Genomic DNA, 18,017 nt, shown 5'->3' with positions numbered 1-18,017 from the left:
ACTATGATGTGGTCACAAAGGACTTGGATGCAGAGAATAACTTTGATATCATATATTTGGATCTTTGAAAGTCTTCTGATACTGTTGCACATGGAAGACTGCTGCACAAATTGGAGCAGTGTGACATTGGAGGCAAATTGCTGCTTTGGGTAAAGGGATGATTGAGTGCGAGAAGACAGAGAGTGGTAATCAATGGATATTGCTCATCGTGGACTAATGTTATTAGTGGAGTCCCTCAGGGTTCAGTATTGGGCCCATTGTTGTTTTATGTATTTATAAATGATATTGATGATGGTATATCAAGCTTAATGTCTAAGATAGCAGACGATAATGAACTTAATGACTAAGTTTGCAGTGTTGTTAAGGGCACTAATGACAGTACGTTGCCGCAATAGGAACTAGAAAAGTTGAGCAGATGGGCTGAGAGGTGGCAAATGAAGTTTAACATTGACAAATTGTAAAGTACTACATATGGGAAGCAGCAACCCCAGAATGACATATCAACTCTGTGGTACTAAACTGACAGTGGTAGAGAGCAACAAGGACCTGGGGGTAATTGTGCAGGCAGACGTGAGGGTTTCTGAGCAGTGCAGATGGTCTGCAAGAGTAGCTCATAGTGTCTTGTTAATGATATACAGAAATGTTTCTTGCAGTGATAAGGAGGTGATTATCCCCTTATATAAGGCAATGGTCAGGCCACACCTTGAGTACTGTATACAGGTCTGGAGGCCTCATTTTAAGAAGGATGTAGAGCTGTTGGAATGAGTACAGAGAAGGGCAATAAGATTAGTGAATGGAACAAAGGGTTGCTCTTAAGAAGAAAGGCTTAAATTTTGCAAATTACAGTGTCTGGAGACTAGGCACCTGCGAGGTGATCTGATTGAGGTGTATAAAGCCTTGATGGTTTGAGCATGCTCAATGCTGATGGAATTGTTCCTCTTGCTCAGAATAATCATTTGAGAGGGCATAAATTCAAATTGAGAAAAGACAGATGTAGGATAGATGTGCGGAAGTTTGCCTTTAGCCAGCGGGTGGTTGGTTGGTTGGCTTCCATCCTTTGTTGTGGAAGTTGATAACCTAAATAAATTTAAGGCTGAGCTGGACAGGTGTTTGGAATGAAGGGAGGAGTGAAATGGGAGTGTGGTTTTTGGCTGATGCTGCATAAGCTTGCTTTCTTGCATCATTACGTCAGAGCTTGCACTTGGTCATCACGCAACACAGCGGCAACCCTCAAGGTAGAATGTTCTGGTCCCTCAGGAACTAGTAGTTGTTGGAGACTCTATTATCAGGGAAACGGGAAACATGCTTTGTAAAAAGGATAGGTGGAACAGGACCAGGGTATGTCTGCCAGGGGCAAAGGTTGATGATATTGTAGAGCGGATATCATCTTTTAATCATCTATATCACAAAAGTGATATAGTTGTACACGTTGGCACTAATGATATTAGGAGTAGGAGACCGGCAGAATTACTTAACCAGTACAGGTCACTGTCGAACAAAAGCCGAGAATTAGGTTTGAATTTGAAAGTGTCTGCAATTCTGCCCAGACACGATAGAAGGGAGTATATGATGAGAGCCTTGTCGATCAATTTGGCCCTGGAAGGAATGTGCAAGGCTCAAGGGGTAGAATTTTTTTCAGCCTGGACTGTACTTGTTAACAGGAGAGACTGCTTCTGTAGGGATGGGATACACTTAAATAGAAATGGTGCAAGAATATTTGCTGATGCTATCGAGGCAGTGTTAGGTGGGTCGGAAAACTGATAGTTTGGGGGGATACAAGGACTAATAGTTTAACAGTAGCCGCAGGCAGAGGTGAAGGTGATTCTTGCACAACTTCTATTAGAATAAGTAGTGACCTGGAGCGTGGGGTGGTTGGGGTTTCAGGGACGGATGGCAGTCATCCTGAAATAGGTGGGTAAATGGGATGTGTTAGGGTAACTAGGAATAAGAGTAGGAGCATGTATGCTTGCATGTATGCCAATGCTAGAAGTATAGTAAATAAATTTGATGAATTTGAAGTGTTGGTCAAGACATCAAAGGCGGATATTGTTGGGATATCGGAGACGTGGTGTCACACAGATATAAAGAATGCTGAACTGGAATTTGGGGAGTACAATGTGTACAGAAAGGATAGACAGAATAGAAAGGGAGGAGGTGTTATGCTGTTAATTAAGAAAAACATAAAATCAAAAGAAGTGCATCCAGTTGATATAGATGAACAGTGCACTGTTGAGTCAGTTTGGTGTAACATAAGCACTGTGAAAGCAAAAATAAGAGTAGGAGTGTGTTATAGGCCTAATGACTCGAATGAGTACAATGAACAATTGTACAGAGAAATAGAGTGGGCTAGTAAATCGGAATGCTTATGGGGGATTTTAACTTCCTAGATATTGACTGGAACTTGTGGGTTGGTCACTCACACACTAGTCAGACTTTTGTGAATTTATTGGATGATTTTTTTTTGCGGCAGCATGTTCAAGAGGCAACCAGAGAAAGTAATACTCTTGATCTGCTTATCAGCAGTGATCATTCGTGTATTAAGAATTTGCAGATAAAGGAACTAGGTGGCAGTGATCACAGTGTACTGATGTGGGATTTACTTAAAGATTTAATTACCATCAGGGGTAAAGGAAAGGGTTTTTGCTTCCGTAAAGGTGAGTACAGTGGTCTCCGACAGTTTTTAAATTCTGTACAGTAGGATAAACCGACGATGTTACCAACAGTAAATTCTAAGTGGAAAGCATTCAAGGAATTAATCGTGGATGCTACTAAAAGTTTCATACCTATTAAGAAATATTGTTCAAGGTTTAGGCCTAAATGGTTATCTAATGAACTAATGAGACTCGTAACAGAGAAGAAAAATGCATGGGATGCATATAAATTATCAAGCGACTCAGAAGCCTATGGCAGATATAAGCTAATCTGTAATCAGGGCACAAAGGAGGTTAGGCAGGCTAAGGCAGATTATGAGAAATCCTTGGCAAAAGATGCTAAAAAAACAGCAAGGATTTCTTTACTTTGTATAAACTCTAAAAGGAAGGGGATGAATCTGATTGGTCCACTTGACATCGATGGATCGGCTTTTGATGATCCTGCTCAGATAGCAAACAAACTGAATGAGTATTTTGCATCTACATTCACACAGGAGGAATTATTAAGGTTTGAAAATGGCAGAAGGTTATCAAATTGTAGCAGGATACTTAATGATTTTGTAATAACTGAAAGCAAAGTGGAGGAGAAATTGTTGAAGTTAAACATAAGAAAGGCACCTGGGGTGGATGGGATCTATCCAGTTATATTAAAGGAGGTGGCAAAGCAACTAAGCAAACCCTTAGCCATAATTATGAGAGCATCCTTGGACTCAGGGGAGGTTCCCATGGACTGGAGATGTGCAAATGTATCCCCAATTCACAAAAGGGGATCGAAGGGTGACACGAGTAATTACAGACCAGTTAGTTTAACTTCTGTTCCGGGTAAAATAATGGAGTCACTGGTTAAAGATGCATTGCCGGATCATCCAAACAAGACTGCAGCAATAATTCAGACACAGCATGGGTTTGTTAAGGGAAAGTCTTGTCTGACAAATTTTATAGGATATTATGATGTGGTTACAAAGGAACTGGATGCAAAAAATAATTTTGATATCATATATTTGGATTTCAGGAAAGCTTTTGACACTGTTGTGCATGGAAGACTATTGTACAAATTGGAGCAGAATGGTATTAAGGGTAAGTTGCTACAATGGATAAAAGGATGGTTAAGTGAGAGAAGACAGAGGGTGGTAATCAATGGGTGCTGCTCTTCGTGGACTAATGTTATTAGTGGTGTCCCACAGGGTTCAGTGTTAGGTCTACTGTTGTTTTGTATAATTATCAGTGATATTGATGAAAGGTATATCAGGCTTAATGTCGAAGTTTGCAGATGATACAAAGGTTGGCAGGGTTGTTAATGACAGTAATCACAATGTGCTACTGTAACAGGATCTAGATAATTTGGGCAGATGGGCTAAGAAGTGGCAACTGAAGTTTAACCTTGACAAATGCAAAGTACTGCATATGGGTAGAAGTAACCCCAGAGAAATGTACCAACTTTGTGGTACTACAGTCAGATATGAAGTTTTCTGAGCAATGCAGACAGGCTGCCAGGGTAGGTCATGGGGTTTTGTCAATGATATATAGGAATTTTGCTAGCAGGGAGAAGGAGGTGATTGTCCCTCTATAAGGCAATGGTCAGGCCATGCCTTGAGTACTGTGTACAGGTCTGGAGGCCTCATTTTAGGAAGGATGTAGATTTACTTGAGCGTGTACAGAGAAGGGCAACAAGATTGGTGAGGGGAATGAAGGGATCCTCTTACCAAGAGAGGCTTAAGTTCTGCAAATTGCAGTGGCTGGAGACTAGGCACCTGCGCGGTGATCTGATTGAGGTGTATAAGGCCTTGATAAGGGTTGAGCACGCTGAATTCTGATGGGATCCTTCCACTTGTTCAGATTACGAACCTAAGGGGGCATAAATTAAAATTAAGAAAAGACAGATGTAGAATAGATGTGCGGAAATTGCCTTTAGCCAGCGGGTGGTTAATTGCGCTGGAACAAACTTCCATCTGTCGTTGTGGAAGTTGATAGGTTGAATAAATTTAAGGAGGAACTGGACAGGCATTTGGAGGGAATGGTGTGATTTTTTTTTTTTTTTTTTTTGGTTGATGCTGCATAAGCTCATACCTTTCTTGCATCACATGCCACTACTACTACCACTAATGCTAATGCTAAAGATTCATAGTGAGTGAAAAGGAGTATCACATTTGAGTCTTTTTCACTATGTTCTTCCTAATGTTTGCTATTTCATTTCAGATATTGCTGGCCCAATTTAGTTTTTTATCCCATTAGTTTGGAAAACTGCATTACTTGTGATTTTGTGTTTTCACTTGATCTTAATCCTACATTTCAATATCCTCAAGGAAGAAAATAGTGAGAAATAATAAAGCATATATATCATTATATTATTATGCATATTCTAAGTGATATAAATAGGCTCATTGTTTTATTGACTCTTTTTTTCCCTTGTCCATTTCTATTTTTAATTTCTCTAGGAATATCTGAGAAAATATTTTGAAATGATACAACAGAAATGATAGAACACTGCAACAGTTTTGTTTAAGCAGCTATGAAGGATGAATAAGGTAGTAAACAGTAATAAAATACAAAAATTAAACCTGTATATCTAATAATACATAGCAGTATTGTAAATAAAATAAAATGAACTAATTTATATGGTAGTAGCAGTAGTCTGAGATGCTAATGCACTGCCAATTCTGCCATATACTTTTTTCCTTATTTAACTCCTCGCTCCATTGGTAGTTTGGTATTACTTTATGCATGCTCTTATCTACTATATTTTAATTTCTCACTGCATAAGGATTGATGTGCTAATTAGTTTATCAGTCAAAAATGTAGACTCTTTTTTCCATGATTTGATTCTTGACCTGGCCAAGATTAATTTACAGATTTTTAAATTGTGGAGTGTCGTCAGGGGCGCTCTCTCTCTCTCTCTCTCTCTCTCTCTCTCTCTCTCTCTCTCTCTGTTCTCTTGTTTATTCCCCTTGAATTATGGCCGTGTTACTTTTACTATGATAATTATTCAGAATGAGATGATCATCATGCTAGGACAAAATCTGTGCTCTCAGCAAATCAAGGGCTGTTCTAGCACTTAATTGCTGCAGCGTTGGATCGTGTTGTGATTAAGATTTGAGCGACCACAGAGTGTCAATTCAAGCTCCGCTCTAACCTTTACTGGCTCGTACTTGTTTCTACTGGTGTATGAGAATATGGGCAGAGAGAATGAGACATTATGTAACACATAACAACATTTATTATAACAAAAGAAAACATGGGTACAGACTTGCACTCTGTCTAGTTGTTTGTATAAAAGTAAAGATATATAATATATATTGCTTCCAGGTTTCTGTTCATAACAACAACATTAATCTGTTTAGGATTTATGATATTGTATTGGCAAAAACATCTTTATAACATACTGGATTCTAGTATCACTGGAACTATCCCTTCAGCAGACTTATTGTTTGGCTGTGCTTTAACAAGTTACAACGTTCACAAAACACTTCAACATGGAACAGAAGAACCGTAGGCAAAGTGCTTTTGGTGTTCTCATCACTTTAGACTATCTTACGTTGGTTCTAATAGCCAGCGTTCTTTAGTTCTGGAACAAACTTCCATCTGCCGTTGTAGAAGTTGATAGCTTAAATAGATTCAAGGCAGAACTTGACAAACATTTGGAGTGAGTGGATGGGTGACATAAGGGTTTTTTTTAATTTTTTTTTTTGGATGATGCTATATAAGCTTGTTTCTTGCATCATTTGCCTTTGCTAATGCTAATGTGAACAGTCTCACCCCCTCTTGTTTCTCATTCCAACAGCACCTTGCTGTAAGATTCCTTTGTACCACCAACCCTCTGAGAAATTCCCTTTCATTGTTAAATTAACAAAGATTAAATATTCAGGAAGGAAGCATTAAAATGGTTTCTGCTGATGTTGTTTTCGAGATTTACATTCACACAAAATGAGATAATGGCTTACCAGTTAAATCTCTTGCTTCAGGACAGGTTGTGAGACCTCCTTCTCTCTGGTGGAAACTAGGGTGTGGTTTTCTGAGCTTTGTCTCAGCTCCTCCTCGGCCGTTCTTAAGGCTGGAGCGACACTGACTTCTGAACCTGTCACATCACCAAGAGCCTCGTCATTCGATGATGACAAGATGTTCCAGTCTCTATTACAAAATTAAGAAGGCCTCTCCCCTCGGTGCCTCACAGAACCCTTTATATACTAACATTATCTCGTTCTATGTCACAGAGACAAAGTCATCCAAGAATGCCCATTTACAGTGACACTACCATTTTTGGTAATCATCCCACAAAAACCACTGGACATCCTGCAAAAAAAAAACTTTTTAGTACCATTGTGGGTGTGGGAACTGAGATGCTCTCCTCTCTTTCTGCTCTGTCGGTGAGAGGCCAATGACAGAGAACTACGGTGAGGAATTGTGCAATATCTGTCTATACACTCTCTCTCCCTGGAGAATAAGTTTCTCCTCCCTTATTGTATTAAACGTAAGTTCCAAATGAATAGAGTTTTATAATTTTATCTTAAAGATTCCCAAGACACGATTCTAACAATAGAATAGTTGATTTTGGGTAGACCGAAGAGTTTTAAAGACGCATGGTTTTAATAATTTAAAATATCCTAAGACACTGTATTAGCTATTTATTAATTAATTAATTTTGCCTGATTATTGAGAGATACGAAACTATCGGTCTAACAGTGTTTCTAATTACCTTACAAGCAAGCAAATGTGTAAGAGAAGGTTTTCTGTCTAGTTCCCCATATACCAAATGCACAATATAATGCACAAACATTTCTTGTTTCATTGGCAAACAATCTCCAATTTCTGGATGATTTATAAATCATAATTTATAAATACAGAAAACAACAATGGACCCAACACTGAACCCTGAGGGACTTCACTAATAACATTAGTCCACGAGTTCCTCAGGGTTCAGTGTTGGGTCCATTGTTGTTTTCTGTATTTATAAATGATATTGATGATGGTATATTAGGCTTAATGTCCAAGTTTGCAGACGATACGAAGGTTGGCAGGGTTGTTAAGGACACTAATGACAGTATGCTGCTGCAACAGGATCTAGAAAAGTTGAGCAGATGGGCTGAGAGGTGGCAAATGAAGTTTAACATTGACAAATGTAAAGTACTACATATGGGAAGCAGTAACTCCAGAGTAACGTGTCAACTCTGTGGTACTACACTGACAGTGGTAGAGAACGAAAAGGACCTGGGGGTAATTGTGCAGGCAGATATGAAGTTTTCTGAGCAGTGCAGACAGTCCAAGAGTAGCTCATGGTGTCTTGTCAATGATATACAGGAATTTTTCTAGCAGGGATAAGGAGGTGATTATCCCCTTGTATAAGGCAATGGTCAGGCCACACCTTGAGTACTGTATACAGGTCTGGAGGCCTAATTTTAAGAAGGATGTAGAACTGCTTGAATGAGTACAGAGAAGGGCAACAAGATTAGTGAATGGAACAAAGGGTTGCTCTTATGAAGAAAGGCTTAAGTTTTGCAGATTACAGTGTCTGGAGACTAGGCACTCATGAGGTGATCTGATTGAGCCTTGAGCCCTGATAAAGCCTTGAAATGCTTGAGCATGCTCAATGCTGATGGAATTCTTCCTCTTGCTCAGAATAATCACCTGAGAGAGGATAAATTCAAATTGAGGAAAGACAGTTGTAAGATAGATCTGTGGAAGTTTGCCTTTAGCCAGCAGGTAGTTGATTGGTGGAATAGACTTCCATCTTTTGTTGTGGTAGTTGATAGCCTAAATAAATTTAAGGCTGAGCTTGACAGGTATTTGGAATGAACAGGGGTGAAATGGGAGTGTTTTTTTTTTTTTTTTTTTGGCTGATGCTGCATAAGCTTGTTTTCTTGTATCATATGCCTCTACTAATACTAATAGCATTACAATAATTATTTCTCAAGGTATATCCATCTGGCATGTTTGATTTATATAATATTTTTTTTCAAAAATCACTTGAAAAGATTGCTTAATGTATTGAAAGAGATTGCTGCTTACCATGGCAAGACATTGATCCTTTCAAAAGTACTCCTGTCTTCTCTCGATATACATGGCTTGGCTAAAAGCGGATGGCAATTTTTCCTTACTTTTTCTTTGGCTACAATACGATGTTTCTTTTATATGTTAGTCAATCTTGGATTTTTTTTTTTTGCATCGTAAGCTCTTTTCATGAATAGCACAACAGACAATACTGCTATCTGTAGTGAATGGTTTCCCATTATTGGTGATCCATTATTCTATAAGTTTAGCAGTACATTAGATTTTGAATGAAAGCTCTTAAAACTCCAGCTTATTCAATTTTTTTAAAAAAAAAATGAACTGCTATGTTACCCATTCAAAGAATGTACTTTCATCCGATGTCACAAGAATTAAAGTAAAACAAGGTTCACATTTCTCTTTGCTAAGTGAAATGTTTCCCATGCTGTTACAATAAAATCACAACATTACTGTAATAGAGTGATGTTTTCAGTGATTGACCTTAATAATAATATTTGTGTTAGGCACTAATGATTAACACAGCCTTTGTGGGCATTTTAAACAGCATATATGTACATTGATTTGTATGTGCACATATGCAAATGCTATAATCTGATGTCTAGTTAAAGCTATAATTAATATAGCTGTTAATTAATTAACAGATCACTAAAACAGAAATAGCAGGAAATTAACAATAATACTGTATTATTTTAAATAATCACTAATGATGGTTATTAAAACATAAGAGAAACCTACTTATTCCATTGTACTGGCAGTGAGTGATTATTATCTGATCTATATTAGAAATCAAGGATCCACTGTTGGAGTTGGTAGAGGAGGTAATGGCCCCTATAAATGGAAAGAAAAACAAAGTTAAAACTTGTAATGAGATAAACAGATAATGAATTTTTGACTGTGTGAAGTCTATATTTTTAATGACAGAATAGATAGGTAATTATTCAAATTGAGAAACTAGTTTGTGATGTTATATTCTTACTTTGTATATCTTCTATTAATAAAATTTCAAGATATTATTGAAAAATAATTCTTTACAAGCCATTCAAGAGGCCCAATTTGACCCCATGAATGGATTGAAATAGAGTAACTTTACATTCAAGGCTCATCAGACCTGGAAATGACTATACTTAGAACTCATATGTGGTAGATTTTTCATATTCAGTTTTAAATTGTACCATAAAAGAGTTAGCAAAAGTTTAAGATGCTGAAGTTCATGACAAGAAATATGCATTTAGTCAAAGCTTAATAAAGAGATGGCACTCACCTCAATAATCCATTGTTTGTTTGTTTGTTTGTTATTTGGTTTTTAGGTGCATTAGTAACTAAGGCCATATTGCTCCGGTATATGCGGTGGTCATTCCCTGACCTTTCCACATCCTCCGTATTTGGTGGTGACGGGCTTGAACCCCCGGTCTAATCAAGAAGCGTGTGCTACACACTGCTGCTCCTTCCCACCTGGCTATGGACACGCCCCAATAATCGGTTGTGGTTATATGGATCATAAAACAGTAGTGTGAGAAATCATTGGTTAAACTAAAAATGGTGTTTAAAAATCGCAGTAAGGAAAGCGTGGTTTAAAAAGAGTAATCGAGAAGAAAAAAAGAGTAATTGGAAAAAAAAAAAAAAAAAATTACCACGTGTCCAGCATAACATTTCGGGTACTTAAGATCTATAGCAACCCTTTCGCTCTTCTTTTTATCACCAACTGAAGATGAACCTATCAAAAGTCCGTCGTTCTCGACTATTGGCCCTAATCCTTTTTTTAATTTTAATTTCAGACAAATAAAGGACGATATGGTACACCCTTCCTCCTCTAGGCTAAGTTTTTTCAATTACTCTTTTTAAACCACGCTTTCCTTACTGCAATTTTTAAACACCATTTTTAGTTTACGAATGATTTCTCACACTACTGTTTTATGATCCATATAACCACAACAGATTATTGAGGTGAGTGCCGTCTCTTTATTAAGCTTTGACTTAATGCATATTTCTTGTTTTAAATTGTAATATTTTATGGGGTTTACTTATCTGCATTTAGTAACTTTTTATTTATCTTTTCCTAGTAGAATGCCTTACATTTTGACAGCTTCTTTGTCATCACTGTTTTTAGCTAAATGAAATATTTCATTTAGCAATTTATCAACTCACAACAACTCTCAGCATGTCCTTAGAGAAGGACCATTTTAATAATAAGTTTTACATCTTATTTTAAATAACAGGCAAATACAATAATGTCCCAGTTTATGAATACCACACATTCCTCCTGAAAAGAAAATTTCAAGAAGAATTTTCCCATAGATATAATGGTATAATGAGAGGTGTGTTGCGAAAAATAAAACGTTCACTCCCGCAAATTCAGGTTGATGAGATAACCATAAGACTGAGGTATGGTATTAATCAATCAATATCCTTGCACCATATAGCTAATAATAATAATATCTTTTATTGGATCAGCCAAGAAGCTACAGTGAAAGTTACGAAAATAGTTTGGTAGGGTGGAATTATATACAAGTGTACTATTTGCAGTAGAGCCATGAAAAGTGAAAAGAGGACAAACACAATAAGCATTAAACTAAATTTGCAAAACAACTAATAAATAACAAATATATACTTGAAATTAACTAAAAACAGATAACTTGATCATATGAAGAGAGAATAGGTGGAGGTTTTGCTGGTCTATTTGATAGTGATTTATGCCTTTGTAAAAAGATTTTCTTGGTATATTCATTACAAATAAACTCCTGGAATTCCAGGAATTTCTTATTAGTAATTGGACTGGTTAAATCAGTCTATGTTGATAATGTTTACATTTTTGATAATTTTTAAAGGATCAAATGGTTCTGCTGTCCAAAGTCTGTTATTAACGGGAATTAGAAGGGTTAATTCTAATTGAACTGTGGAAGAATTTTTCATCCTATGAGGGTCCATGGCTCTGGATAATCTGTCTGAATTATATAGTTTGATAAGAAGGACGTATTGGTATTCACAATATGGGATATAACTTAAAACGATGCCGCCTTATAAATATTCTGTTAATTCAGAAATGGCTGTGTATTAATGATGCTATTGCACTTAATATATGCATAGTCTAAACTTGCTTGCAGCTTGAGGCTTTAGCCCTAAACGCATCTTAGTCTAAATACATCATACACCATTAGGCATCTCTCATATTGGGGAGTTATACTTCCTAACTCTTTTGCCATTATTGCATCACTCGGGTACCTATCCACCCACCGAAGAAGGGCCAAATAGCCCTGAAATGGCACCAGGGGGAGCCTGATGATGTCCGGAGTTTCCAAGGATAGGTAACAACGGCCTTCTCCACTGGGGAAGCGTTGCCTATTCGAGGACTTTGAGTTTTTAAATGGTGTGAGTTGAAGGAGTTACTGTCCCTTTCATTCTTCTACACCGTTTCTTTTCCTCTTCCACTCCTACTATTACTTTCTCTCTACCTTTTTGCTTTTCTAAGTCTAATAGGGACAAGTGGATAGTAGAGTTATTATCCCACACACATATACAAAATAGCCCTGAAACGGTGCCATCTGTGGTGGTACCTATCTGAGAATAAGTAACATTAGTCTTCTCCTTAGGTGAAGCACTACTTATTCGAAGTAGTGCAATATCATGGCAACTCGTTGTGAAGGTATTCACAATATGAGATATAACTTAAAACGATGCCGCCTTATAAATATTCTGTTAATTCAGAAATGACTGTGTATTAATGATGCTATTGCACTTAATATATAGTCTAAACTTGCTCGCAGCTTGAGGCTTTAGCCTTAAACGCATCTTAGTCGAAGGACATATTGTTCATTATAATGGAAAAATGAAGTCCCAATCAATTATAATCCAGGTATTTGATTATGAACGTTCTAGCGTTAGTATTAGTAAAGGCATATGATGCAAGAAAGCAAGCTTATATAGCATCAGCCAAAAAAAACCCCCCCTAATATCACCCATCCACTTGCTCCAAACATTTGTCTAATTCTGCTTTGAATCTACTTAAGCTATCGACATCTATGACAAGTGGAAGTTTGTTCCAGCAATCAACCACCTGCTGGCTAAAGGCAAACTTCTGCACACCTATCCTACATCTGTCTTTCCTCAATCTGAATTTATGCCCTCTAAGGTAATTATTCTGAGCATGAGGAAAAATCCCATCAGCATTGACATTCTCAAACCATTCATGGCTTTATACACCTCAATCAGATCACCTCGCAGGTGCCTAGTTTCCAGACACTGTAATTTGCAAAACTTAAGCTGTTCTTTGTAAGAGCAACCCTTTGTTCCATTCACTAATCTCGTTGCCCTTCTCTGTACTCGTTCCAGCAGCTCTACATCCTTCTTAAAATGAGGCCTCCAGACCTGTATACAGTACTCAAGGTGTAGCCTGACCATTGCTTTATACAAGGGGATAATCACCTTATCCCTGCAAGACACTCTTGCAGACTGTCTACACTGCTCAGAAAACTTTATATCTGCCTGCACCATTACCCCCAAGTCCGTTTCATGCTCTACCACTGTCAGTGTAGTATCACAGAGTTGATACATTACTCTGGGGTTACTGCTTCCCATAAGTAGTACTTTACATTTGTTAATGTTAAACTTAATTTGCTACCTCTCAGCCCATCTGCTTAAGTTTCTAGATCTTGTTGCAGCAGCAAACTGCCATTAGTGTCATTAACAACCCTGCCGATGTTCGTATCATCTGCAAACTTGGACATTAAGCCTGATGTCCATCTTAATCAGATCACCTCACAGGTGCCTAGTTTCCAGACACTGTAATTTGCAAAAAATTAACCCTTTCTTCATATGAGCAATGCTTAAGTAGTTTTGTTGCCCAACGATGGACCCAACACTGAACCCTGGGGACTCCACTAGTAACATTTGTGTACGATGAGCAGTGTCCATTGATTACCACTCTGTCTTCTCCCACTCAACCATCCCTTTATCTATAGCAGCAATTTGCCTCCAATGCAGCAGTCTTTCATGCAACAGTATCAAAAGCCGTTCTAAGATCCAAGTACAGTCGATTCCGGTTATTTGGGACACATCGGGACTAGTGCATTTTGGCCCGATTAAGCGGCTGCCCCAATTATCCGAAGTTTCACGTAAATAGTTAAAAATACAATTTATCCCACCCCCCTTTACAATTAGTTCACTGTACAATCAAATCACGTTATGACGAACTCACCACAGTAAAGTACCATTCACTATACGATGTGTAGTAAGCGCCGGTCATTGTGATCACGTTTGTGAATTGAATTTTAATTCTATTAAACAGCGATTCTAATTAGCGAAAATAGGAGGAATATTATCCACAAGCTATAAAAGTAAAGATATATTAAGCATAAATTTACTCTTTATTACCTTACTAATTAAAAAATTAAATGATACGTGAAAATCGGAAGAATATACGTGATAATCGGAATAATTAATACGTACTGTAATATGTACATACTAACTAGTTGACATTTCTGTTCACTGACATTTGTGGGTGGGGGTTAAAATTTAAAACAGTAAAAAGATAAGCAATCAATAACAAAGGACACTGCATACACACAAATTGCAAGTAACACAACACGCGCAAGTGAGAACGGAGTAACAAATTACGAAGCTTTAAAAATAGGAATGAAGAGAAGATTGTGAAAATTATTTTTTTTATATGATTGAAGATTCCATGGAAGTGTAAACACATTTTACCATAATAACCCACAGAATTCCAGCTGTCGGTATTACCGCAAATTCAATAAGATCGAGTTTACTGTCCGTTTATGATAGATTGCATTAACAGAAAAGCCCAATAAACAGGTGACTGCTTATTGTTTTATGGTTGTGACCTCCAGAAATCCGACCGAATTACGTGGTACGGCCGGAGACAATCGTAGGGTAATCTCCAGTGCCGAGGTCTCCTGCCCCGATTAAACGGCATTTTGTCCCAATTAAGCGAAGTAAACCCTGGCTATTTTCTCGATTGGTTTTTGTTTTTTAAGATTTGCCCCATATAAACGGCTGCCCCGATTAACCGGTGGCCCAAATAACCGGAATCCACTGTATATGATATCATATTTATTATTTACATCCATTTCCTTTGTGATCACATCATAGTATCCAATCAAACTGGTCAGACAAGACTTCCCCTTAACAAACGTATGCTGTGTCCGAGCTATAACTGAAGTCTTGTCTAAATGATCCTGCAACACTTCTTTAACAAGTGCCTCCATTAATTTCCCTGGAACAGAAGTTAAACTATCAGGTCTGTAATTACTTGTGTCACCTTTGATCCTCCTTTGCGAATTGGGGTCACATTTGCACATCTCCAGCCCATGGGTATCTCCCCTGAGTCCAAGGAAGCACTCATAATTATGGCTAAGGATTTGCTTACTTCCTTTGCTGCCTCCTTTAATGTAACTGGATAGATCCCATCTGCCACAGGTGCCTTTCTTATGTTTATCTTCAACAATTTCTCCTCCACTTTGCTCTCAGTTATTACAAAATCATCTAGCTCACTGCCAGAGTTTAATTCACCTCTGGCATTCCCCTCCCTGAATAACTCCTCATTTGTGAATGTAGATGCAAAATACTCATTTAGTTTGTTAGCTACCTGAGCAGGATCATCAAGAGTAGAACCATCGATATCAAATGGACCAATCTGATTCATCCTCTTCCTTCTAGAGTTCACATAAGTAAAGAACTCTTTGTTGTTTTAATTTGCCTCCCTTGCCAAAGATTTCTCGTAATCTGCCTTTGCCTTCCTAACCTCCTTTGTGATTTTGTTACAGACCAGCTTATGTCTATCATAGGCTTCTGTGTCACCTGCTAATTTATCTGCATCCCATGCATTTTTCTTCTCTGCCACATGTCTCATTAGTTCATCTGACATCCATTTAGGCCTAAACCTTGAACAATATTTCTTAGTTGGCATGAAAAGCCTAGGAGATTCCAAGATTAATTTTTTGAATGCTTCCCATTTTGAATTTGCAGTTGGTAACATCATCAGCTGGTCCCACTGTATAGAATTTAAATACTGTCTCAGACCACCATAGTCACCTTTACGAAAGCAAAAACCCTTCCCTCTTACCCCTGATGGTAGTTACCTCTTTGAGTAAATCCCACTTGAGCACACTGTGATCACTCCCACCTAGTGGTTCCTTTATCTGCAGATTCTTAATACATGAAGAATCACTACTGATAATCAGATCTAGTCCTCACCCTAACAACACACATCAAGGCAGGGTTTCAAAGACAACTGAAAATCTTAGTGGTCTTCTTTGATCTAACTGCAGCTTATGACACTGTTTGGAGACATGGCTTAATATATAAAATACTCTGTACAATACCCCACAAAACAATTGCCAGACTTATTGATAACATGCTCACAAATATTACTTTCTAGGTGATAATGGGACACACAATGAGCAATAAAAAGTAACTCAGCAATGGCTTACCCCAAGGCCATTACTTTTCAGCCTTTACATTGCAGACATGCCTGAGACAAGCTTCAGAAAGTTTGGCTACGTGGATTATTGGGCAGTAGCAATGAGACACAGATCAGTTGAAAAAAGAAAAGGGATTTTAACAACTGACGTATCACCTGGAAAATTCTTTCACAAGTGGAGGCTCCAACCTAGTGGATGAAGGCATCTTGCTTTCATCTCAATAATAAGATGGCGACTAGAGAGCTGAACATACACTTTGAGAACACCCATCTTAACCACAACAAATATCCAAAATACTGGGTGTCACTCTAGACAGAACATTATCTTGCAGCGAACATTTGACAAGGACTGCAGCAAAACTGAAAACAAGGAATAACATTCTGCAAAAGCTATGTGGTACCACATGGGGCTCCTCTGCCTTTACCTTAAGTTCTTCAGCTCCTGGTCTTTCTATGCAGTTGCTGAGTACCGTGGTTAAGTTTGGCTTAACAGTAACCACATAAAAAAGGTGGATATACAGCTAAATAACACATTGCGCATCATAACAGTCAGGTCCACCCCTACCTTTTGGTTACTTGTCGTGAGCCACATCCCGCCAATAGACCTCTGAAGAAAACGCACCCTCATCAGAGAATACAGAAAAATAATAGATAATCCTGAACTACCAACAAACTCCGACACGTGAGACCTAGGGATAAACAGGCCCTATTTCGGACATCCACCAATCCTGATGGCTAAAACATTGCAACAAGTCAATTTAAACCTTCTGGATGCAAGAGTGGCTACAAAACTCCTGATTTTTGGCCCCAGGTGCCAAGCGATTGTGACTGAGCGATTTCTCTTTGTGCTTTCATTGCGACTTTCTGAAAGGCGAAATCTAGTTCTTTTTACGTTCCTCTCTTTAGAAAATCCTTTTGTTTAATAGTAGCTCTTGTATCAAAAGTACTGGTAGACAGCAAGAAAGGAAAGTAACCTTTTTTATTTTTCATATTTAATAGACTAACTTCTACTAATTTGGCTTGGTCACTGCTCCTGCCTCCCCATGCCCGGGCCGGTAACCTTGGCAGAAAAGTTCATCTGCCAGGGACTAAAAGGAGTCAACATGGAACAAAATATGTTTCCCCTCTTTAGAACTGACAAGCAGTCGGCCAGACACAGAACATCACTCTTCTCAAGCAAAGAGGTTAAAAACCATTTCCTCTGAGACTGAGTTTCCTGCATTCTTAATAATGCACCCATTATCAGAACAGCCTCTTAGTTAAGCTAACCCCCTTTTTAATCCAAAAACACTTGGAAAGTATTGCAGGGTCTCCCAAGACAGTTAAGAGACTGCAATCAGGGGACTTACTTGTAGAAACTGTCAACCGCAGGCACTCTGAAAAATTCTTACAAATGACAAACTTTGCTAAAATTCCAGTGAAGGTAACTCCCCACGCAACCCTAAATACATCTATGGGTGTTATATCTAGTTGGGACCTTTTCAATGTGACAGAGGAAGAAATTAAACATGAGCTTCAGGAACAAAACGTAATTGCTGTCAAACGAATTATGACTAAAAGGGACAATATACTTACACCCACCAGAAATATCATTCTCACTTTTAATAGTCCAAATCTACCCTCATCAGTAAAAGCAGGATATCTACTTTGTCGCATTCGTGCTTATATTCATAATCCGTTGAGATGCTATAAATGCCAAAAGTATGGCCACTCTCAAACGGCAAGCAGAGGGAACCCAGCTTGTTCCAACTGTCGATCCTCCGATCACAGCCAAAATGATTGTTCAGCGAAAGAAATGACCTGTCCCAACTGCAAAGGTAACCATCCTGCTTACTCTAAAACATGTGAGAGGTGGAAAATGGTAAAAAAAAATTGTAAAACATAAAGTTGAAAACAAAGTTAGTTACCAGGAAGAAAGAAAATTAATTGCA

General features: G+C 38.1%; 1 protein-coding gene across 1 annotated transcript in view; it reads right to left on the bottom strand.

Annotated features, from left to right (window-relative positions):
* Positions 1 to 9,430: 9,430 nt before the first annotated feature.
* LOC150081680 (uncharacterized) overlaps positions 9,431 to 18,017 on the bottom strand; it is an 833,960-nt gene continuing 825,373 nt past the window's right edge. Inside the window, exon 28 of the mRNA XM_090380284.1 lies at positions 9,431 to 9,479. Coding sequence (XP_090236410.1) covers positions 9,438 to 9,479 — 42 coding nt within the window. The 3' untranslated portion in view covers positions 9,431 to 9,437. The remainder of the gene's footprint in view (positions 9,480 to 18,017) is intronic.

Source organism: Mastigoproctus giganteus, chromosome 8 (genome assembly GCF_048544385.1).
Source record: "Mastigoproctus giganteus isolate SK-2022 chromosome 8, ASM4854438v1, whole genome shotgun sequence".
NCBI lineage: Eukaryota > Metazoa > Arthropoda > Arachnida > Uropygi > Thelyphonidae > Mastigoproctus > Mastigoproctus giganteus.
The sequence above is the reverse complement of the archived record's forward strand: the minus strand, read 5'-3'. Positions and strand labels throughout refer to the sequence as shown.